The 24,859-nt window shown below is 38.2% G+C and overlaps 1 protein-coding gene across 5 annotated transcripts in view; it reads left to right on the top strand.

Moving 5' to 3' along the window:
• Positions 1-24,859, top strand: part of fgf13a (fibroblast growth factor 13a) — a 134,850-nt gene that overhangs the window by 77,929 nt on the left and 32,062 nt on the right. For 4 of the 5 annotated variants that reach the window (XM_084429666.1, XM_084429667.1, XM_084429665.1 and 1 more), the window contains one exon: positions 22,321-22,431. In XM_084429666.1, the coding sequence (XP_084285792.1) occupies positions 22,321-22,431 (111 nt within the window). Of the gene's footprint in view, positions 1-20,095; positions 20,960-22,320; positions 22,432-24,859 lie in introns of those variants that run through there. The other variant, XM_084429668.1, reaches the window with a different exon arrangement.

The raw sequence follows: 24,859 nt of genomic DNA on the forward strand, positions 1-24,859 counted from the left end.
GTTCATGTGTTTTGGGGGCGTGGCTTTGTAAGGAGCCCAGAAGGGAGGGGGTGGAGTGAATGGAAATAATGAGCTGTCTTTAAAACAGTCGTGAGAGGTCTACAGACACTCGATTTTTATACTTTCTTTTTCAGAGTACTTACATTTTAATTATGTATTGATGTATAAATAAAGTTTAAACAAATTTGGAAAATAAGTTTTTTAGACAAATCCTACCTACCCTACCTTTAAATATGTATACACACTCACATGCTCTATTCATACTGCAGCAGCGATATCTGATCGGATCTTGTTGCATGCATGTTAACAGCAAAAACTGAGCAAATGGCATTTTTACGCATCCGGTTGGGGCCATTTTCATATGTTGTTGATACTTATCCAATATCTGGTCATCTGACCTAAGTCTTAAATCTCATGTCCGATTGTTCTCTTATGTCACGCTTTTATGTCATTAATATCCGCTGTAACATAATAATTGTTTACAGTATATGTGCATGGCTTGTAATTCTAGAGCTACAAGATGTGAAACAGAAATGTCAAGTATGCATTTTAACAATGTTACACTATTTTCTAAGAAAGTCTTCCTGTGGTGATATTGTCATAGTCAAGTCACCATTATTTTTTATAGTGCTTTATACATCACAGATGGTTTTAAAGCTGCTTTACAGTGATCAACTTATGATTCAATTATGCAAACATAGTTCACTTTGGCTGTAAAGCAGCTCTAAAAAGAAAAAAAATGTCATTGTTCAGCTATATTTAGTTCAGTGTTTCACACTGTAAAAGTACAGTTCAGTACATCATCAGTTATTAAATGAGTTCAATTCGGCTATAAAGCAGCTGTGCAGGGAACAGTGATGTCATTGCCCATCGCAGTTCAGTTCACATCAAATAGTGTCAGTGCAGTCAGATCAATAATGTTGTTGAATATTAAGGCCTGGTTTCACAGACAGGACTTAGATTAAGCCAGGATTAGGCCTTAGTTCGATTAGGACATTTAAGTAACTTATCTGCCTAAGAAAATAAGGCCATACCAGCTGTAAAATATGTTTCATGACTCTAGCAACTTTATTAAAATTATCCAGTGTATCATAGTCATTTTATAAAAACACTTGCAGAATAAAGAAACAACTCATATATCCCTTAGTCAAAGAAATACAGTTATATAGTTATAGAGCTAGAAATATTCATGAAAGTGTGCAAGTGTGGCAGAAATGTGAAGGGATATTTAACCCAAAATCGCAAATTCTGTCATTATTTAGTGAATGAGTGCTCTCAAGCCTCAAAAGGAAGTATCTTGAAAATGACAACTTCATGATGCTTTTGCTTGTTTTTTATGCTTTAAAGACTCATGCTTCAACCAACTTCAGAGTTATGTTTCACAGAAGACAAAAAGTAATGGTTTTGGGACAGAGAGAGTGAATAAAGGATAATACAAGTTGTAATGTTTGGGTGAGCTATCCCTTTAGTTTTGATTGGCAGTATCTTAGCTCACTGCAGTATGAAGTCTCTGTCTGACAGATGTGTTAGAATGTGGGCCATGTGAGCAATGAGTGTGCTCTCTCTTTCTCCTCCTACCCAGTCCGTCAGACACGAAGCCGTCTGATTGGCTGTTGCACCATTCAGACGCATGCTTTGGATGATGTAATGTGCAGCAATCAAGCGTCATCGTCGTCGCAGGACCCAGCATACAAAAAGCAGCGCTGATGATGCCAGCTAGCGCTAATCTCAGCGCTAACACTGATAAAGGCCTGATTATTGTTATCCCTCCGGCAGTGGTCGCACACTTTATCAGCTGATTAGCAGGGACCTGCTGGATAACTCTGTAGCTTTGTGTGGGGATCTGCACTTAATCCTCAGTGATTTTATAGCAGCATGAATCCAACTCCTTCTGCAGTGTGTGCTTGTTATGGCAGATGTTTTTTAAATGGGATCAAATGGCTGCTTCCAATCCAAAAGATGCCCAATCCACCCTGGTTACGGAAGTAAATTATGGTAGTGTAATGCTTGGTGAGAGCCCATAATCACTTAAACTTATCACTCGGTCATTCCAGGGAGCTCAGCGTAATCTCAGATTCATATTGAGACTTATGACACGGCTTCCTGGAATGCTTGTTTGCGATTGGTCGATTGTGATGTCTTGCCAACAAATATTTGGGTATATTGACTGTTTAGCTGTATAATTGACTTCTGTCCCAGGCAACTGATTTCAGTATAGATTTAGCCTATTTTAACTCCCACAGTGTCTGTCTTCACACACAATGAATACAATATTTATTTATGTGGTTGTTTTGTATGGTTGGTTGGGTAGGTGGCTTGTTGTATAGTAAACTCATTCAAGGTGACACATGACCTGATCTCCCTATCTTGTTTTATTTTGTGATAATGACCGGATGAATGTACATTATCTATTATTTAATACTCAACCTCTTGCAGTCTCGGACTCGGTTATAAACATGGCTTCCGAAGAGGGTGTGGGAAAGAAAGAAAGAGACAAAGTCTCATCATTTCATCAAAAATGAGGAAAAACTCAATGTCTCAACCGAGACAATTGGGCTCTGTAAAAGAAGAGTCTTGGCTCAGAGCTTTGTTCTTAGCCCTCACACTTCCTGCTTCATTAATGTCAGAATTATTATTATTTCTCTTGCTTTCAGAAATGAGAGCGCCTGCAGCTAAAGGACTACTGCGTTTTCGTGAGGCAGCAGACGGGAGCGCAGAGTGGCAGAATCAAAGGAATTTCAATTACTGTTTACTCTTCGACCTCCTATTCAGACAGCTCACGCTGCATGAGCGTCTGCTTAGATCACAAACTATGCAGGGGGGAAAAAGGAAAGAATGTGAAAAGATGAAAAGAGAAACTTTGTATAATGCATTCGCCATGCACATGGAAGCAACTTGAAGCTTGGTTATCCAAAGAGAGATACAATAGGAGATGCTTACATACTCCACCTTAAAGGGACGGTTCACATAAAAATGAAACTTCTGTCATCGTTTGCTCCTCATCGTGTTGTTCCAAACCTGTATGACATTTTCATATTTAATAACATATTTTGAACGGTTTTGTCCAAAACAACATTGAAACAACATTTTTATAGCGCTTTATCAAGTAGAAATAGTTTCAAAGGAACTTCACAATAATAAACAGGTATGTAACAGAATTAATGATGCAGACTGATGAGACAAGTTCAAATTCTGCTGTAAAACAGCTGTAGCAAGACAATAGTGTAGTGATGATTCAGTTCAGTTCAATAACTGTAGTTTATTCATGATGAAAAAAGTTAAATTTAACTACAAGTAGCTCTACTGAAGATAGTAATGTCATTATTCAGCTTGCATCAGTTAAAATGTTGATTCAGATCAGTTCAATAACGGTGTCGATGTTGCAAACTTCAGTTTTGAAAATAAGAAAAGATAAAGCATTTGTCATTATTCATCTCAGTTCAAGTTTTGTTCTCATCTGAAAAACTTTCAAGTGATCTTTTCTGTCAATTGACAGAAGTTACATTTTTGGGTAAACTATCCCTTTACAACGCTGATTCATGAAGACTGTTTGGACAGTAGACAAAGGAAAGAAACAGTTCGCGTATCTGAACCTCTCTGCACCTTCCTCATCATTTTAATTCTGAAATGAGTTATGAGAAGAAAAAGAGCCAACAATTTATTCATGCACTGCAGTACAGCGGTGGCTGATATCCATGGTTTTAGAACAGGTGGTGTGTTCAGAGCTGAGGTCTGTCAGAGGGAGCAAAGAGTTTTGAGAGCATCAGCATGCCAAGCAGGCATCCCAGAAGGCTGTGTAGAAGTGATGCCTTGCCTGGGATCTCTCCTGGATACTTGTTTCTGGAGTAAAAAAAAACAGCATGGTGGGAAAAAAAGGCAAGGGCCATCAATAATGCAGAAGGTCAGATCTACTCTTACTGTACTGTTTAAATCAAAGCTGGCTGCAGCTCAGATTCATAAAAGGAAATTCAGTCTTTTGGATTTAAAATCGTGAAACCGCAAACGGGCATTTTAACAGAAATGTCCCCCCTTGAGGCGGTTTTTACCTTTTGCTAAAACTTTGCACTCAAAGGGATTATTTATTCTTTCATATTCCATTCCATTCTTCAAAATAGCTTTTTTTTTCACAGTAGATTGAAATGTTTTAAAAGACAAATTTAGTTTTGTTCAATTTTGCTTTTATTCAAAAGGTACAGGAAGTGAAGTGGGAGAGTGAGGGATTCATGTTGTTTAATTTAAAGGTGACATATTGTGCCCCTTTTCACAAGATGTAATATAAATCTATGGTGTCCCCAGAATGTGTCTGTGAAATTTCAGCTCAAAATACCCCCCAGATAATTTATTATAGCTTTTCAAATTTGCCCCTTTTTGGGTGTGTCCCTTTAAATGCAAATGAGCTGATGCTTCCCTTCCCCGTTCAGAAGAAAGCCGATCCTTTACACGAGCTTCAGATACTCTGGCAATAACAGAACACACAAATCTCAGTCATCCAAAATCTCAGAAATAATAACCAGGTTGCAACTTTTAGACTGCACCTGGACGTTTCTGAATGATTAGTGGATACATTTATCTAGTTGTTGTGAAGTTACATTGATTCATCTCATCGACTTGCATGTGCCGTCATGTTTAACTTTTATACAAGTTGACACAGTTTCCCTGAGGTCTTTATAAGACAGCTGTGACATTTTTTTGTGCCGTGCTCGTCTGTGCAGCCAACGACAGAACAGTTTGCGTGCTTTGCTCGAACTTTTGCCATTGCGTTTGAACTGGTTACACTGTTGTCGCTTGCGAAAACCAAATGGCGGCGCCGTGGATGGAAACGTACATCAGGAGTACACCAAACGTACTCCTACGTCAGAAGGGGAGCGAAATCTGATCAGCTTCTTTTTTGACATGCTTGCAGAGAAAGGCTTACCAAAACAAAGTTACTGGGTTGTCACTTTTCACGTTTTCTGGGTTGGTAGACGAACCGGGGACCCGATTATAGCACTTAAACATGGAAAAAGTCAGATTTTCATGATATGTCCCCTTTAAACTAAACAGAATTTTGGTCAGAATTTTGTAGCCAGTGTGTGTATACGAGTTAATCACAATTAGTGTTTTTTTTTTTTTTTTTTTTTATAATTAATCACATTAAAGCAACACCAAAGCACTTTTCCTCTTCGGTCCCCCTACAGGTTGGAAGCGGAATTGTCCATTACCACTGTTGTAAATAATTTAGCCTACCGCAGCCTACCGTCGCACACACGCTATTTGTTTATCCAGCACCGGCTTTGGAAATAACAATGTCCACGGACAAGGTAGAGTATGTTGCATGATTTTATAAAAGTATTGCGACATCAGAAACGAAGAAAAACTAAATAATGACATTGCTTGCTATTTTTTTGCTATTGTAGCGATTGCCGTAAAGCAAGTAAAATTTGTAGTTTCTTATGTCTCATTCGAACTACAGATCCTCTACCCGATCTGGCAAACTTGCATAGTGCGGTTATAGCCGATAGAGGGTCGCAAAGCGAATGCAGAAGTGCCGTTCACCCTGTTACGAGTGGATGAACCACTGAAACGATTTTGGAAACATTATTTTAAGGTACAAAATAATCTTTGGTGTTGCTTTAAATTGTCAGCCCTGTTTTTTTTGTTAGTGCTAATTTTAAAGACCTGCTAGAAGAAACTAGCAGAAGATGAGCCAGCACATGTGAAGTCAGTTCTCCCTCAGCCTGCTCCACTGATCCACACTCAGCTGTCAGCGCAAAGCTATGCCAGACCTTTACGCAATGCCGCCAAGAAAGCCAAAGACATCAGATATCTCCTGAAGGAAGCATGATATTAGCATGGGAAATGAAAACCGCCTGACACGCTAAATGAATTTTGCATATGATCTTCCGTAGGAAACTTAGCAAAGTAATCAGACAGCTTGCGCAACCTCCATGTCTATTTATATTTGCCAGAAGCAAAGTGGAGATGATTAGGGCTATTTTTGAGCAGTTGCTAAGCTTAGCATCACACATTCTAGAATGGGTCAGACTGATGCAAAGAGTTCTGACAGTCGGCTGTGATACAGATGTCACCTCTGAGCTGAGGTGGAAGACAGTGCTATTTGCTCATCCATCAGGCTGGACGAGTTTCCTTTGTTCCTTTCTCTATTTTATACTGGATCTCATTTTCACCCTGTTGAATTAGCATTTACAGGGTCATCTGCCCCTCATTTCCAACTATTTCCATTTATATCTGTCTGACTGGGATTCGATATAGGTCAGAAGCCTATCACGCAGCCCGGGCCCCGCTGCCAGGGTGAAAATAGAAAATGAGTTATTAATATGCTTAGGTAGTGTGTAATTCAGCAGCTCATGATTATTGCAGAGGGAATCCTGGTGGAAAACGTGTGTGAGTTTGCAGACATTAAGTGATTTTCATTCTCACCTTGGTGATTAGCTGGACCGAGTTGTGGGCTCAGGGCCATTGAAGAAATGAAAGCACGTCATAAAAAAAGAGATGAGTGCTTTCTTAGCCCTTCTTCTCATGGAGCGCCAATATAAGCCAGCATCTAAAATGAAATTTTTTTAGTGTAGATCTGCCTTTTCGTGATTCCATGCTGGGAAGTTTACTGACATTGCTAACAATCTGGATGCTTCAAAAAAGTACTGTGTCAAATAGATGAATGCATCATTCTTCGTTTAATTGGATGAAGTCTTGCCCAGTGAACTGGGGTTTGGCAGGATATAGGTGTTTTCCTAAGCTGTGAATGAGTTTTACAGAGAACAGAAGTGGTCTATAAACTTTATTGTTCTCATTATAGCAGTAAATTTACAGTGGCCCCACAAACTATTTGGGCACTTAAGATACACTTAATGTATGAATGTTTGCATTATGTAACAGAACAAAAAATAAGTGAAACCAAGTGGCATTTATTCTAATGACAAATTGCACAGAAATGATTTTTTAGTCAAAACATTTCACACAAAAAAAAATTAGTAAAGTGAAGTGAGTGCTGAGAAAATCCACTATTTGTTTTCAGATGTCACAAGCAATGACATCTAGATTCTTTGTGTCTAAGTGTCCAAAAGTGTCCAAATACTTTTTGGGGCTAGTATGTGTAAAAAAAATTTGCATGGCTGCTGGAATGTGAATGTGTGACTCTACAGTTATAAGTTGTCATTATAGTTTCTTAAAACTTTCTGTAACTGGGCCACCTGTTGTAAATATGGTGTCTTTCTTTTTCTGATCTCCACTCACTCAGTCCCATGATGGTAAAGTAGGGTACAATCTTTCAGCAACCCAGAAACGGCAGTAATCTGGGCTAGCCTCGTAGTCGTCATGCTGCGCCTGCGTGGCCTCTTTCTGAGATATTAGCCACTTGCTAGCTGAAATCTGGTCCTAGAAGACTGATGGATCATGATTATTTGCACTGTAGTCTCAATTTCTGTGACTCACAGTTTACTTGAATGTATTGATTAGCAGTGGTGTCATCCAAGTACGTATGATCAGGGCTTGACATTAACACCCGCCAACCCGCCTATAATGCGGGTGGATTTCAGCAGTGGTGTGAAACGCAGTCACTCTAGCCACTTTGGCAGGTTGAATTTTATATATAATAAACATTTTTCAATTGAAGTCTTTTAAAAAGGCATCTGAAATAATAAACTAAGTGCAAAGTAGTACATATCGACACTGAAATACCTGAAACGCTTCCTATACTCATTTTCCGCAGAAGAGATACACAATACCAGCCGCGCTTTCTCGCTCTCTCATCTCTCCGACAGCGAGTTGACACACAAACATGCCTCCCATCACTCACTCGTTTCATTTGCTCCAGAATAGATGAATATTGTTGGTGTTACAGGGCTTTAATTTCGGCGTGGGATTGTGCGTATTGCACATCATTTTACTTATTCCCACAGATTTTGTGCTCACACCTAAAGTGTGCACACATAAAGCTGCGTCTCAGCGCTTAAACAATCAAATACATACTAATGTCAAAATGCCGCTCTTGGCGAGTATTCACATAAACGCAGTCAGTTATGTTGAGAAAGAAAATGCATGTGTAACAGTATAATGGATCTGTGCATCAGGTCTTAAAGTGACAACAGCCTAATATACCTGGGTCTAGGGCTGGGCGATATGACGAAATATATCGTCTGGACGATAGAAAATGTCTATCGTTTTATATAAGGCTCTATCGTTTACGCCACGATAAGGCGTTTTACGGCAGAATTAACCTCACGGCATGCCCATGCACGCTGCAATACATAAACAAACATGGAGGAAGACGGTAGTAGACGCGGTTCAGACCAGGGTAAGTTAATTCTCAACTAGATGACCAGCCAACCCAACCCGTTAGTAGCTCCACAACAGCGCACATCTGTGCATTCATTAATTCACACACACACACACACACACACACACACACACACAGAGAGAGAGAAACGCGATTCATATTTAAACAGTCTTTTTGCATGTAGGCTACAGACACTATTGCGATTAGAACAAAGCAAATATAGAACTGACCTATTCCTCAACCGGATCCGTTGCTCCTCGAAATGAAAACGAGGTGAACCTGAAAGTGAACATATCCAACTGATTGTGGGTGTTCACAGGTTTGCGTAGATCGCCTCAGATTATTTGCGTTTGAATAGCGCGCGCTCTCCGTAATTAAGATCAAAGTCAACAGAATATTTTGAATCTCTTTTGCACTTATAAGAAAAAAAACCTATCGCGCCGGCGTGATTGCCGAACCCAGGGGGTTAAAAATAGATTTTCGCCAAAAATCCTCTTTGGCTCCGCGGCTGCCATGGTAAACAACGTTAGCCTACCGGTGACTGAAGTCTCACGTCACGTGCGAGTCAAGAGCGAAGTGATTGACATGACAAGGCTACCGTAGCTATGGCTTGGATTCGTTAGCAAACATTGCCCCCCTGTGGTATTTGCATGTTACTATCGCAAGCATAATGTTGTGGCCTGCCCAGAAAAACGTTGGTTCTAATAATTATTTACCTCCGCCAACAGCGAGACCGGCCAATGTTAGAGTCCCGGCCGGTAATGGAATACAGGCCAATATTAGAGGATTTACGGTAGACTATTCATGAACTGAATTAACAGAAAAATAGCTATATCGTTATGTATATCGTTATCGGGATATCAAATGAGCTATATCGGGATATGAAATTTTGGCCATATCGCCCAGCCCTACCTGGGTCCGTTCTTCATACGTCGCTAACTCAGTTAGCTGGATTTGATTGTTGGCGATTTGGCATGATCTTGGATTGTTTGGTTCTTCGACGCTCATCCTGGACTTGCTGTCATAGCAACAGGTGCGCAAGCTTAAACCTGCTCGGGAGCAGGCTTATTTCATGTTAACAGGATTAGATCCCGGCTTTATAAGCGGAGCTGATACGGGAAGTCCAGCGCAGCGCGATAGTGCACTTTCTGAGATGTATATTTTTTCTCGTGACTCGTGAGATTGTCGTTTACATTATTAATTTGTTGGAAACGCACATTTATTTTCGACTTGTCGGAGTCGGGCTTTCATTACAGCACAAACTGTTTGCATTGCCCTAAGATTATTTGCGAGTGGCTCTTTCCTTTACACTATTGGAGATGCGGAGAACTTGATGGAAAGTGCTGTCTGTCATGTCATTCAGAGTTTACCTGGCGCTTTTAGGTTTAAAAAGCAGGTTTAGGTTTTTTTGTGGCATTTACAAGCCACTTAAGACTCAATGTTGTAAAGCAGTTTTTTTTTTAAAGCAGTTTTTTTTTTTTTTAGGCTATCATAATTTTTTATGAAGATCATGCAATCATGACCATGCCGATTACAGTATATGTCACTCAGGCTTCACTAACGTGATTGGTACCATAGACTATAGGCTAGACCATAGACTGCCGTCAAGGCCTTCATGTAAATGTGCAGCCCAGTTTCTATTGTGATTCTTAATATTCCAGATTAGTAATATTATATCAAATTAAAAAAAGGCAGTTGACTAAAATCTTCCATATCACAAATGTGAAAGCAAAATGGCCAGGATCTGTGCATGACTTAAGAATTTTCACATTTATGCACATTATATGAAAGTGGTAAGGAAAGTTCCACAATTAAATATCAAGCTCAAAATATTTTTACATTAACATAAGTTTAGCAGTTTTCACTTTCACAAGTCAAAGCAATTCATCATTACTCAAGATTTAACAGTTGAAATGACTATACGGCCTTAATTTAATGCAGCAAAAATTACAGTGTAGGCTAGTGTAAGATCTTTTCTTCTTTTTTTTTCTCAGCCTTTTTCTTGGTTGCTTTTATAAACAGACAACCATTTATTTAACAGTGAACTGAAACTCAAGTCAGTAACCACAGATACAAACAGGCAGGGGACGGAGAAAGACTGAACTAAACACACTGACAGCAAAACACTAGAACAGAAATACAAATATGAATCAAAACACACACAAAATGTGACACTGCCTATGAGTTTTAGCAACATGAGGTAGGGTTTGTTTATTTATTTGTTTGTTTATTTATTTATACTACAGTTCAAAAGTTTGGGGTAATGTAAAAGTTTAAAAAAATCATCAAAGCTGCATTTATTTGATGAAAATACATTAAAACAGTAATACTGTAAAAAAAAAGAAGAAAAAAAAGGAATGAATTAGCAAACGCCATCGCACGCAGGTGATGGGTGCATGGGGAAAAAAACAACAAATAAGTAGGGCAAAAAATCTACAAAAAAAACAAGGAATTCCCGCACACTATCAGTACTTGCAAATGAGTATCAAAATTTTATTAGCAACGTTTCGGTCTCACGACCTTCATCAGGCATACATTTGCATTTTTTGATCAATTTAATATTTCCTTGCTAAATAAATGTATTAAAAAAAATGAAAGTAGGCATTAAACAGAAGTTGTGTGTAACAGATTCACGAACAAGTAAAATGTAGGATGGGACTTGATTCTGTTCTTCAGGAATTGTTTTAATCATTGGATCATTGTGGTTTGCTATTGATCTCATGTGAGTGACAGGTTGTCACCAGTGGACATGACATCAGAGAAGAGATAAGATGTCATTACAAGAGGGGAAAAAACAAAGAAGAGCTGCACTGATAAATCATTATAATTAATACTGCAATATTCCATTAAACAATAAGAATTTTCTATTTTGATTTCATAGTGACTTTAAACAACAAGAACAACAACAAAAACTTTTGAATGGTAGTGTATTTATTCCTTTTTATTTATTTTTTGTTGCATTCAAGACGTATTTGCCTCAAAAACTGGGGAGACACGTTTGAATGGGCATGACTGTGTAGTTTAAGCATCTGCTGCAGACGTATCCTCTCAGAAATGAGCCCGTACGGATGTGTAACGGTTTGCAGCCGTCTTTGGCTCGCGGCATCACCTGGGGCAGCCCTCTCTCAGGCTCTGTGGAGCTCATACAAATGAAACTAGCGCTCGGTTAACTCCGCTCAGATGGGCCCTAGCACGGATCTCCACTGTTTCACAGCTCATTTGACTCTGGAGATTGAGACTTCTCCCACTCATCAAAGAGTGCAAGCTCCCAGGCCAGGACCGAGACCTGGTTCACGAACTCATGCTTAACGTAGAAAATGGGCACCTTGTTCATAACAGAACAGATCAGATTCTGTAACATCACTGTAAACACATTACTTTCCATATGTTGTGGTTCCATGACGTTATACTACAGGAAACATGTTTGAAAATGAACTTTAATTTTGCAGTTCCTTTTGCTGCGGCTAATGTCAGCTTTTTTGCATGACCCACATGTTAACCGAAGACTGCCAGAATGACGACTTTATCTGTTCTGATTGCACTCAGTTAAAGTGTCCTCATACTGTGAAGTGGATAGAACGGCCATCTGTAATTACCTTCACCGATTATTGATGCTTCCGTTCTGTTCCTGAGAGTCAGGACTCGCAATAGCTACACACAGTGTGTTTCTGGGGGCACTGGAGATGAGTCTGTGAATTGAGTTTTCCTTGAAGCTAAATGGGAATCCCTGGAGGCGCAGAATGAAATTAGCCGTAGTTGTGTACTTGGTTGTTGCAGAATAATCAGCCGCCTGGTTTGTGATGGACTCTTGCTCACCCCAGCTAATGCAGCTGATGGTCTAATGAGAACACAACTGCCTGATAATTGGGACGGTGTTGACTTTATGATGTATGTAATTGCTCAACCCTGTTTTTCGTTATCCAATCTGCATCACCGTGATGCAGCAGTGTGATGCAACTCTCCAACATAGCACTGCAGACTGTTTTCTATTGCTGTTTAATAAGGATTCATGTTTAATTTTATAATTCAAGTTACAATCATGATCTGATTGGGGTCAGAGACTCAGAATAGCTAAAAATCTTAGTTCATATTTGAGCATAACATTCATGCTTTTCTTAATCTTATGAGAACGGATTATAAACAACTTCAAATTGATCACACTTCAAACGTCCTCCAAGAAAAGTATTACATTAATTATATTTGAAGTCTCAGAGACCTCAGATTAAAACAACAAAACCTGAATAAAATTCTGATCAGTGTACACAATAAAATAGTGCATTTTCTGTCAGTATTTAAAGGCAGGATTCATTTTTAAAATATATTTTGTATTTTATTTAATTTTTTACAGATGGGCTCAATAAATAATTTTTAAAGAAATAAACACTTTTATTCAGCAAGGATTCATTACATTTATCAGAATGACAGTAAAGACTTTAATAATGATTCATATTACTAAAGATTCATATTTCAAATAACTTTCTATTCATCAAAGAATCCTGTATGTTGAGAATAAGAAATGTTTATTGAGTATCAAATCATCATATTAGAATGATTTCTGAAGGATCATGTGACACTGAAGACTGGAGTAATGATGCTGAAAATTCAGCTTTTCATCACAGGAATAAATTACATTTTAAAACATATTCAAATATAAAACCGTTAAATTGTAATACTCTTTCACAATATTACTGTGTTTACCATATTTTTTATATGTATATATAAAATTGTTTACAGTTGCGTGAATAAACAAACAAATAAATAAAGTTGCAAAATTTGCCATCTACCTGCCCTCATGTTGCTAAACCGTTTATTATTATTATTATATTTTTTTTATATTACCAGTATACATTTTTATTTTTAGTAATTCAATATAGATCCCAAACATTAAAAGCATGGTCACTCTCAACAGAGCATGGTGGTTAATTTATTTAGGCTTTGTTAGAAAGATGTTTTTTTTTATTACATCCTCATCTTATTCATCCTTTTTCTGCTCTTTCTCCTTTTCTTTCACTCACCATCTCTGCATCTTTTCCTTATTATAACCATTTGATGATGACAAATATTTCCCATTTCTCTCATTCTGTTGGACACCGTTATTATTTTCTCAATCTCTCCCTTTCATCTCTTCCAATTACACTTTATTTTATTTCTCAGCATCGAACACTTATTACATCAGCGGCTCAAAGCAGACCGCATGTGACAGGTAACCTGATTGTGGACAGGTTTGAAAATCCCATTTTGCTATCACGGAGAGTGCGAGAGAAAAAAGGGGGAGCAGGGTGTAGTAGAGGGTTGAGGATGATACTCCCCTTCCCCCATCTACTATGCTCACACACATGCTCTGCTATAGACACTGTCTCCATGACAACGCCTGCCATTGCCATGTTGCTAGTGGCCAGCGCTCAGCAGAAGGCCCTCCTGTTTTTAGCAGCAGTGAGATGCTGTGAACTCTCATGGGCTCGTGGGCCACATTAGGACAACACATACTTCACCTTTACTGCTTTTTCCCCGCCACCATTTTCAGCTTAATCTCTGTTGGTTTCACTTGTTGTTTAAAGGTAATTGGACAAAGCATTTGTGAATAAAGAACTGTTGCCATCCCTTGTGTTCAAGAGAATAAAATTGTCACTTCGGCACAAAATATCTGTGATAAAAATGGAAATTGCCACTGTGGCTCTTTTTTCATACATCATAAATTACTTGCGCCTCAGACAGAGCATGCATGCAGACAAACGCAATAAACAACAACAAAAAACGCATGTTATTTGGGTACCTGGTGTTTGTGAATGCAATTGTGTGAGACAGTTCTCGGAGGGAATTAAACCAGTTGATAACAGACTTTGGCTTAGGATTTTCCGAATGATCAAACCAACATTTGAGATGCTGTGCAATGCGATTGGTCCACTGGTTAGTCCAGTTATCCAATCACATCCTCTGTTGAGGATTTATTTGGTAAATGTGTTTCCATCACGCTTCTTATCAGATAAAAAATATATATATATATATATATAATCCGCCTCAATTGAGCGCATGGTTTTATGCTCATTTGTAGAATTTCTTGCTGTTTCCATATAGCTTTTTTTTTATTTATTATTTTTACTATATCCCAAAATGAACATAAAAATAGGAGTATACATACCTAACATAGCTATTGACACCACAAAATGCATGTTTTAAATATATATAGCCACACTTTCCATTGGGGCCCAATTCTTACTATTAACTAACTATTAACTATGACTTTTGCTTCAATAAACTCCTAATTACTGCTTATTAATAGTTTATAAGGTAACTATTAAGTCTAGGTATTAAGTAACAGCCAATATCCTAGTAATATTCATGCTAATAAGCAACCAATTTATAGTGAGAATTGGACCCTAAACTAGAGTGTTACCATATATACATTCTAAATACTTATTTTTTTATTCACGAAAGGTTACATCTTGAAAAGGAGAGGAATGCAAAGGTCAAAAGGCTCTTTGCTCTCCATAACTGGCCATGCATCTCAAAGTCCATTAACACCAGCTCCATCTAGTGGCCGTTGATGGCGCTCACAGCCATGTTGTCTGCATCTCTGAGAGGTGATGTCATTCTTTCTGGCTGTGCTTGGAGAGAAGGCTGTTTGTTGCTGATATCTGATCAGTATGGCCATCTGTGTGCCCGTGTGTGTCAGCAGGAAGCACACTGCAAATTGGCACAATTATCACTTGTGTGAGAGTGTGTCTTGACTTGGTCAAAGCACAGCAAATGTAATAAAACAGGTGCTGTATTGTAGTCATTTCCTCATCTCCAAGGCATTTTCTGCAGCGATGTGTCATGAACCCTCTGATGTGCCATTGCAAGAAATGTTTCTGCAGTTCAAACATGCAGAACAAACACTTGAACACACATGGTTCGGAGATGCACTTCTTTATAACACCCTTAGTGGAGGGAGGATCCTTCATTTTGAACCACCTGATGATGTTGTAAAAGCAGCATAGATCCGGTAAATGCAGCTAATATACAGAGTATAATGTGGTTATTCATGGTCTCTCGAATAGAGGACAGCAGCCACGCTAATTGTACAGCAGTGTCTTTCAGTTTCACCAGCGCTCCTATAATCCATAATTATAATCATCAAACCATTTACACCACCTGATCAGCAGTCACTTCCACTGTGCCTTTTGTCTACACTTTATCTCCCTCTTTCTTTCTCTTTGTGTGTGCATGTGTGTGTGGTCCTGCTATTCCCTACGTTATGGGGACCAATTGTCCCAAAGTATAATACAAGTATATTTTGACCTTGTGGGGAAATTATTTTGGTCCCCATGAGGAAACAAAGTTATAAATATTTAAAGGTTTTTGTGATGGGTAGGTTTAGGGGTAGGGTTAGTATGGGGATAGAATATACAGTTTGTACAGTATAAAAACCATTATGTCTATGGAAAATCCCTATAAAACATGAACCCAACGCGTGTGTGTGTGTGTGCTATCATACATTTTTTATTTTATACAGGCTATCTTACATTTCTTTCTCTACATCAATGTATCTTATTAGTGATGTCACAATGTATGTAGAAAAGACCCTTTTTTACCTCTGCATTCCATCTAGTGAAAAAGCAATGCTTTTTAGTTTGTTTTTATAGAGTAAATGTCATTGCCGTTCTTTCTTTAAAGGTCTTTAAATTTCAATCTTGACTTGTTTACATTATAAAATTCAAGTTTGGCAATTTCAAGTTAGCCCAAATAGATTATATGAATAAAGCCTATCAGTAATAGTTATTAACTATTGCATAATAATGTATCAGATAAACAGAGTTGGCTTTGGTTAAAGGTTTAGTTCACCCAAAAATGAAAATTCCGTCATCATTTACTCACCCTTATGTTGTTCTAAACCTGTATGAGTTTCTTTCTTCTGTTAAACACAAAATAAAATATTTTAAAGAATGTCGGTAACTAAACAGTTGATGGTAGCCATTGAGTTCCATATAGTGGAAAAAATGTCAACTGTTTAATTAACAATTTTCTTCAAAATAGCTGCTTTTGTTTTCAACAGAACAAAGAAAATCATACACAGGTTTGGAACAACATGAGAGTGAGTAAATGATGACAGAATTTTCAATTTTGGGTGAACTATCCCTTTAAGTAGACCCATTTCTGTTCTGAAGTAATGGATGGACTACACAGATTCATAAATATGCTTCGCTTGCGCCATCTAGTGGACAAACCACTGATAAACACTTTTGAGGCAGTGATTCATGGATCTTTACTTCTCTAAATGTCAATTTTAATAAATATGCAGGACTAAACATGGTTATAGGCTCCATAAAAAGTTATGGAGGAGATACGCAGTGCAAGATTAAACACACAACACTTACCTCCAGTATAAGCAAGGAATATTCACTAGTAACCATGATGGTGTGCGACAGTAAATGCAATAAAAAGTGAATTTGTCTGATGGACAGTGAGTGTTATTTGGTGTGTTTACTGTTTTGTATTTGATGCTGTAGATCTGATCTTAATTTGAAGATCTGATCTTTTGTACATCTGGACATTGGACCTCTTAAGTTTCACAATGTATTTATAACCTACTTTTGTATTCAGCCTTTGCATAACAGACAGTGTTGCCTTCATTAATACACTTTAAATGTAAGTGTGATTGGAGGTCACAATTGATTGTTTATTGGCTTCACGTCCAATGTTGTGTTAGAGAATCACTTGAGATCTGCCTCGTTTAACATATTCCACTGCAGTCATGAACATATTCATTCTCACGGTTATATTAATATGTTCGATATGTCGAACTATAAGTTTGACCACGTAAATGTTCTCATGCTCATGATTTAAATTTTCAGACTGCTATTAATATATTGAAATTCATCCTGCTGTTTCAGCATTTCAAATTGTTTTGTCGAGATCATGGACGTTTTACTGGACTACCGGCAGCTTTTACAGTTGTTTTTATTAAAAAGAATTGTGCTGAATCTCTTTTATCTGAATGCATGCTTAGATCATTGTTAAATCTGTCAGGCGTGTTCAGAACAACAGAAGTAGTGAAAAGCACAGCTAATGTTTGATGCTTCTGAGTGGAGAATGGAAGGTCTGGTATAACTGGTTTACACAACGCATTAAAGGATCACTTTACAGCCGTTTCTTTGTAACATGAGAGGAACGAAAGCTCTGCTCTAGTAGGATGTACCATGTTCGATTTTCTCCCTGCAATTTTGACCCAGAGTACTGCAGTTTAGTGAACACACGCCCTGTGTTTGCCGGATCAACAGCGCTTCCCAATGAATCTTTAATGACCGCTTTAGAAGTCGTAATGGCTAGTCACTAATGTCCATTAATGATTTCTGAATGCAGCTGGCCCCGCCTTGATGGCCTCTCGTCTGTTCCATTAGGATTTCTTTTTAGTATGGTAAAAACTTTGAAAACATCCTCCTGCTTGTAGTGAACCATCACTGTCTTCCTGCTGTATTCTTTCCACTATTTAACTGCGAAATATGACATTTCCTCTAAGAAAATCGACATCAGGTAAGAATTATTGTCACTTTTTCTGCTCTTTGGTTTTAAGGTATATTTAGAGTTGTGTACTGAGTATTGAGATTCACCTGCTGAATCACTGTGTATTGCTTTCATTGGATTTGACTGTTTTTTTACGTTCGACTTCTGTCTAGAAGTTTTCTGTGTGATCTCAGCTTGTTGGCGCTGTCCGAGGTGCTGAACTGCAGATAAAGCTACAGTCTTCTTTCTTTCTTGATTTTTTTTTGTTCATTCTTCTTTTTTTCTTAGTCTTGGTTTGTTTTATTTAGGCTTTGTTGCATGTGTTTGTAAAGATTAAGGGACAGGGTTTCAATTTAAAGAACATTTCAAATAATATAATATAATATAATATAATATAATATTTAATACTAAAATCGACTCAATCACATTTGTGGACCTCAGAATCCACGCTTATTTAGCTAAACTAAGAATGTCTGTTACTGACATGAGATGGACAGAAATAGTTTTCCTGCTTTTTATTTTCAGAATAACTTTGCTATACTTAAGGAATATAATTCTATAAAATTATTAGAATAACATTCGTAAACCGATCTGATATTTGTCTTCGGTCCAAACGTCTAGTCTAGTTGTTATTGCGTTTCATAATGTCCTGATTGTACAGTAGATGGCGCTGTTGATGAAGATATAATATCCCGCTGGGCAGGAGTCTCGAGTCTGGAGGGTTGAGCTCTAATAGTAGGCTAGTTGCTGAGGGTGTTTGGCCGATCAATAGCTCATTTAACGGGACTTTGCGGTTTTTGAAGATATTGATTGAATCCCACTGATTAGTGCAATGACAATACATGTTTGTAGATCTTATTCAGCAAATATATTATTTTCCAAATATTATCTTTCAGTAGGCTAATAAGGTATACCATATTTAAACAAAAACAAAAAATATTTAAGAATAGCTAAAAACGGTTTTTAATATCCATCGTACCTCTCGGATTCAAGCAACGTAAACAAAAACAACAGTGTTATTCATTATTTTAAATACTGTGCAATGCAAATATTAATATGCATGTTATAATGAGTGTGCCAGAAGACCGAATGTGCTTTTGCCACGCATGCAGGAAACTCACTGCCATGGCAACCGACACTGCTCCAATCAGGACATCGCAACTCTGTTGTTTCCACGCGATCCTCTATGTTTTGGGAAAGAAACATAACACATGACTAGCACACTATGTTCGACTATGTAACTGTTTTAGCACTTTATAAAGCTTCAAGATCTCCAGTTCACTTGCAACTGTCACATTTGTGTGCGTCACCGTCTCCCTGAGAGATCTAGCCCGATAGATCCGGCTCCCTGATCAATATTGATCAATCGCGCTATTTACCTAACTTAGCTTGCTGTTCACAATGAGTAACACACAAATATTCAAGACTAATCTAATTTTACGTAGGCTAGTTCACTACAACATAAAAATATTTTTTTGCTGTTCCACATCAGTCTCCGCCCACTGCCCAATTTATACCCAGTAGGCTACATATTTTCTGTCCCAGACGATTGATGACCAATCGTGGCGATTTCTGTGGTCGTGGCTGCTAGCGGTGGTCCTGCGTCGTACAGTGAGAGAGGTTCAAAGACGGTCTTGAGACCAAAGAATACGTCTTTATACTTAAATAAAGAATAAAGAGACTTGATAGTCAAAATCGCACAGTCTGTAGCAGACATTAGAGCTCTGTGGTAGTGAACCTGTTCACGAACAATGTCCGATTCGTCCTAGTCTGATATAAGTTGTAACAATTTTGAATCAGTCACCGTCTCTCGGACAGATGCGCATGCAGTCAGAGTCTGATTAACGATTTTAGAAATAGTATAGGCTACAATACAAATATATTAATACATGCATTTAATCAGTATTTAATAATGTAATTTAATATAAGTATTAATAACATGAATAACATTAATAATATCAGATTCGTAATGACCCAAGAACTGATTATGAATGAGCTGATATTAATAGCATTTTTGAGTTAGACGTATTTTACTCTAATAGCACATTAGTACAAAGTATAGCCTACTAATTAACCTACTGGAACTGGATATGTATTTGCATTTCACAAAAAAAATAAAATAATAATAATTTCGTTTTAATAAACAAACTATTTATTACAGGGACAGACGAATTACAAAAAAAAAACCATATTAATACAACTTAAAAATAATTAGTTAAAATAACCGTAACTACGCCGTGACGTAAATTAATTGCTCGAATCACTTTAAATGATTCTTGGAAATGAACTGTCCGAAAGAACCGATTCGAATAAATGAGTCGGACTTAATCACTCGCCGTCACATACCACAAATAAACTGAACAACTGTTTTTGTCCTCCCGTTGAGTGATTTATTTTCCCACATTTGCCATGATTCAGCTGTACTATTAAGACTTGCTAGAAACTTGTCGCTCTCGTTGTAGTTGTCTGGGTCTACATTACAAACGGATTCAGATGATTTTAACTGAAAACAAACTCTCGCTCACACACCCACACACACAAAGCGCGCGCACACAAGAGTGCTGAATCGCGCTCGCTAACAGGTGTTTCTCTCACATGGCTCTGTGCTGTGACTGTGACTGACTGCTTCGTCGTGGGATGCTGCGAAACGTGTTCGGTGTCTGGAGGAACATCTCCGTTATTAGTCGAAATGGCAATGTAACTTAGTGACATTATCAAGAGACAGATGCGGTAAGACCTCAGGCAACTGAATGTAGAGCCGTCTAAGGACTTTATCTCCGAAGAGAACAATGAGCGTTGAAGAGATGCGCCGTCACCTGCATAATTGTGTTTTGTGTTAAAGCCGTTTTAAACTCTTTTCTGCCGATCTGTCACAATGGTGGTCTGTAGTATGAAGACTTGGATGTGAGCTATTAGGTTAAAGATTCCCCTTAAGAAATCGTGTTGCGGAGTAAGTGGGGAAACGGATAGTGTCCTCTGAAAGTTTTGGTTGTCGCACCGTCAAACTGGCCATGGCTGCGGCGATCGCCAGCTCCCTGATTCGGCAGAAGAGGCAGGCAAGGGAGCGTGAGAAATCCAACGCCTGCCGCTGCGTGAGCAGTCCGAACAAAACCAAGGGAACATGCGAGAAACCAAGTCGACTCAGTGTTTTCTCCAGGGTCAAGTTGTTCGGCTCCAAAAAGCGCAGACGACGACGACCAGGTCTGATGTTACCTTTGTTAATGTCCTGTCTTAATACGGCCATTATATTTGTAACAGAATCGCCATCATTATCAATGCATTTGTGTCTGTACTTTGCTCAACTGCAAGTTTTACATTTTAGCCAGCATGTGCTTTCACACTTCATTGTGAGAGCTCATTCAAACTCCGGTATACGACCTTACAGAACTTCTCGGGCATTTTGACCAAATAATTTGTCTGAGAAAAAACGTTAATTGTATACAATAATGTCTTATTGTATACAATTAACGTTGTGTTCAGCAGATAGTATTCCAATGATGTTGATGCTGATCTGTCTATCTATCTAAAACACACATTCAGCACAACTGTTTACTTACAAGCTTGTAGTCTCAATTACCTTGCTTCCCTCCCTAGACAGCATCTTACATAACCCTTATGTGACACCTTAGCAGAAGTGTGGAAGTTTGTGTGTGTAGAGTAGCAGCTGTTTACAGCAGTGATTTTGTCTTAATTAAACAGTCTCATACTTAACAATCGTGTTCACATTTATACACATGGACTAACACTCACATGAATGTGCTTCTTTATGTGAAATTAAACATGTTTTCATATACACATGATGTTTGTTGAGGAGTGATACCTCTGCAAATCTATACTCATTCACACCCTTATTGAGCCATTCGTATTGTATACTGTACCATATTATAGCATCTGTATGGTAGTTTATTTTGGTTTATTCTGAATTGGCATCTAATAGAGTTATTTGAGAAATTCAGATTCTCTTTGTGTTTTCTTGACTGAAATGTAGGGTATATGTGTTATAGTTTGTATTATCAGTTGTAACCTAATATCCGCACATGTTTTAATCTCATATGATAAATGAAAGTTAATCAGTGTTAAGAGCATGATCCACCAACTTGCTAAGCCTGATTAACTACATATCTGCTAATGCAATTGCAATCTGGTATTTTGCGCAGGAGATCTGTGTCCTATATATGCGTTTTATTAGTTCTAGTGGTGCAGATCAGATCCATTTAAAATGACATTGCTCTGTGCATATACATATTCACATGAATTCTTGTAATGGCCAGCAGACTGCAGTTTCTTTGCAAATTGCAGCTCTCACCAATTTTCTGTGTGGTGACTCTGGTGACTATAACAACATGTTGAGAATTTTCTTTTTTGTTGCTGTTGTCAGTGTGGACTGTTGTTTGTAATGCATGCAGGCTCAAATCTGTAGACTATGGAATGCTATTGCTGAGCCAGAAGCCCCTAACACTGTCACTGTGGCAATGCCTGTTTAACCCTGTCTTCTCTCTCTCTCTCTCTCTCTCTCTCTCTCTCTCTCTCTCTCTCTCTCTCTACCTTCTGTCTCTTTGCAGAGCCCCAGCTGAAGGGGATCGTAACAAAGCTGTACAGTCGACAGGGCTTTCATTTGCAACTCCAAGCAGATGGAACCATTGACGGCACTAAAGAGGAGGACAGTGGTTTCAGTAAGTCAGCTGGCATCTTGTCAGAATATGTTTTCAAATTTTCACCTATCCAGGCACAGCTTGAGGTTCAGTGTTGGAAACAAGGAAGTACTAGATTAAATAGGTTAATACAGTGGCCGCCAAAAAAAGTATTTTTTGTGAAAGTAAAGTAAAAAGTATAAGTTTTTGCGTCACATAATAAAACGTCAAACCAAATGGCATTTCATTTTAACAGAAATATAGAGACATTTCAAGCAAATGTTTTTTGGGCTTCAAATAATACAGCAAAAAATATATACTGTTTAGAATAATTCATAAAAAAGCATTTGTCCATAGTTACTCAGCTAGTACACTGACTTAATACTTCCTAGTTGGACCAGTAAAAGTAATAACATGGCTCAGGAAAGTGAAGTTGGTTCTGGTCTTGCAACATTTATTTGCAGATGCCACTTGGTTTGATATATTGCATGACATTTTCGAAGTGTGACTTAAGTGTCCAATTTTTTTTCCTTTGGCCCACTGTGTGCCTGGTATTGTATTTCAATGATGGCTGCTGTTGTTATTTATTCCTGTACACTCTTCCTTCAGACTTCATTTCTGCCTTATACCGACACTTATAGACAGCTTCAGCTTTGCTTTTCACTTTTTAATACCTTTTCAGTTTCTGTATTAGTCAGAAGAGTCAAGAGGCTCAGTTCTGTATTATCCTGAAATGGAAAATTCAGCAGGAGCAGTAAAATAAAACTACCGTTCTTCAGAAAACAATTATTCTGAGAGCACAGTTAATGTAGCTTGAAAGCCCAAGTACAAGAGAAACATTTTAGGCAGATGTCCATAATGCCTGAGAAACAATTTTTTCTCCCCTTTCATCCACAAATTGATTTGTCCCATTTGAAGTCATCTTACTGGACACCTGCAAGTGTGAATTATTTAGTCCGTAGGCAAGTGCGGCGTCACCCAGTCAGTGTTTGAGCTATACTGCGTATAGGAGCTGGCTGTCTGGTTGGCAGGGCTCTAATTTAATATGTGCTATATCTCACTGATGCTAAGTGTCCGTGGCATTCTGGGGCCTGTAAATTAGCTTGACTCTATTCAATTAGTCACTGGGTGAAGATGATGCTCATATCGAGCAAATGAGTTTGTGGTGATCGGAGTCATTTGGAACTGTGATCACTCAAGGCTCCAAATCCTCTCATCCATCAAGCTCATCTAGATTAACACAAATTTGTATCTAGTGCACATAAACAGTGTTTAACATGAAGAGCCATGCTAATTGAAATAACACCCCTTACTTGAATTTAAATAGTGGTTGTTTGACTCAAGTATACATGTTTTATTCACCCTTGAGTTGAATCTGCGACACTGGTGCAATTGGCCACTCCTCTTTCATTGCATGCTCATTTATTTTCTTGTCTGTATTCTTGCCCTGTGTGATTGACTGTAAGGTAAAATTAGTTATATGGGGTGAGATTAGATAATAGAAGCTGACCTGCTTTTCCCACCACACTCCCTTATTTTGTGGAGAGAATGAAAAGCTGTTGCTGGAGAGGAGAAGTGGGAAAACAGGGAGCTTCTATCTCTCACGCTACAAAAATAGAATTGTTAGGAGCTTGGTGCCCTTGTCTCCATAGCGACGCAGTGCAGTCCTCTTGGCTCTTCTCTTGGTGTGTGTGTGTGTGTGTGTGTGTGTGTGGGTGTGTTTGATAGGGATGAGGGTCTGCTCCAATGCTGTCTTTACTCTCTTGATGTATGCCTCTTACCATATCTCTTTGACTGTTGTTCTTTGCACTTCAGAGCAGTGCCAAGTTATGTCATTGCTTCACTTAAATCACTTAAATATCACATAAGTGCCAGGTTTTAAGTGTGTTTACAGCAGATCTTAGCCAAATACTAATTATTTTTGCCCTGAAGTCATGCCATTCTGCTATAAATAATGGGGGTTGAAAAAGTTTTTCTAACTGCGTGAGAAATGACAGCGAGAATGAGAAGCTCCCATTCCCATTTGCTAACGGTGGATCATATTTGATTTTATTAGATGAAATGTGGCTAGTCAGGGGGTTGGAAAGTGGACATTTAAAGATAAAGATCTTATTGAAAATCAGCCTTTCCATCTCTCAAGTCTGACTGTGATGAGCTCTTTGGAGGAACAAGAAAAAAGCTCATTCTGGGCAGTAAATGTCAGGTATGGCTGCTCTATTGGATTATGTCTCTTTGTGCAGAGTTTTAGAGCTTAATTCAATTCCTAATCAATGTGCCGTGGCAGGAGGCCTTTCTCTCCGTCAACATTAGTTTTTATCTCTGCTAACTCGTCTTCCGTCTATAGAGTGGGCTGATGTGTTCTTCAGTCAGTCACAGTCGTATTCTAATCAGTCTGATTTATCTCCAAATATAATAAACTGAAATACTAACATCTGAATAAAATGCTTCTCTAAACGAGCAATACAAGTTT

This window comes from Rutilus rutilus (assembly GCF_951802725.1).
Source record: "Rutilus rutilus genome assembly, chromosome: 14".
Lineage (NCBI taxonomy): Eukaryota > Metazoa > Chordata > Actinopteri > Cypriniformes > Leuciscidae > Rutilus > Rutilus rutilus.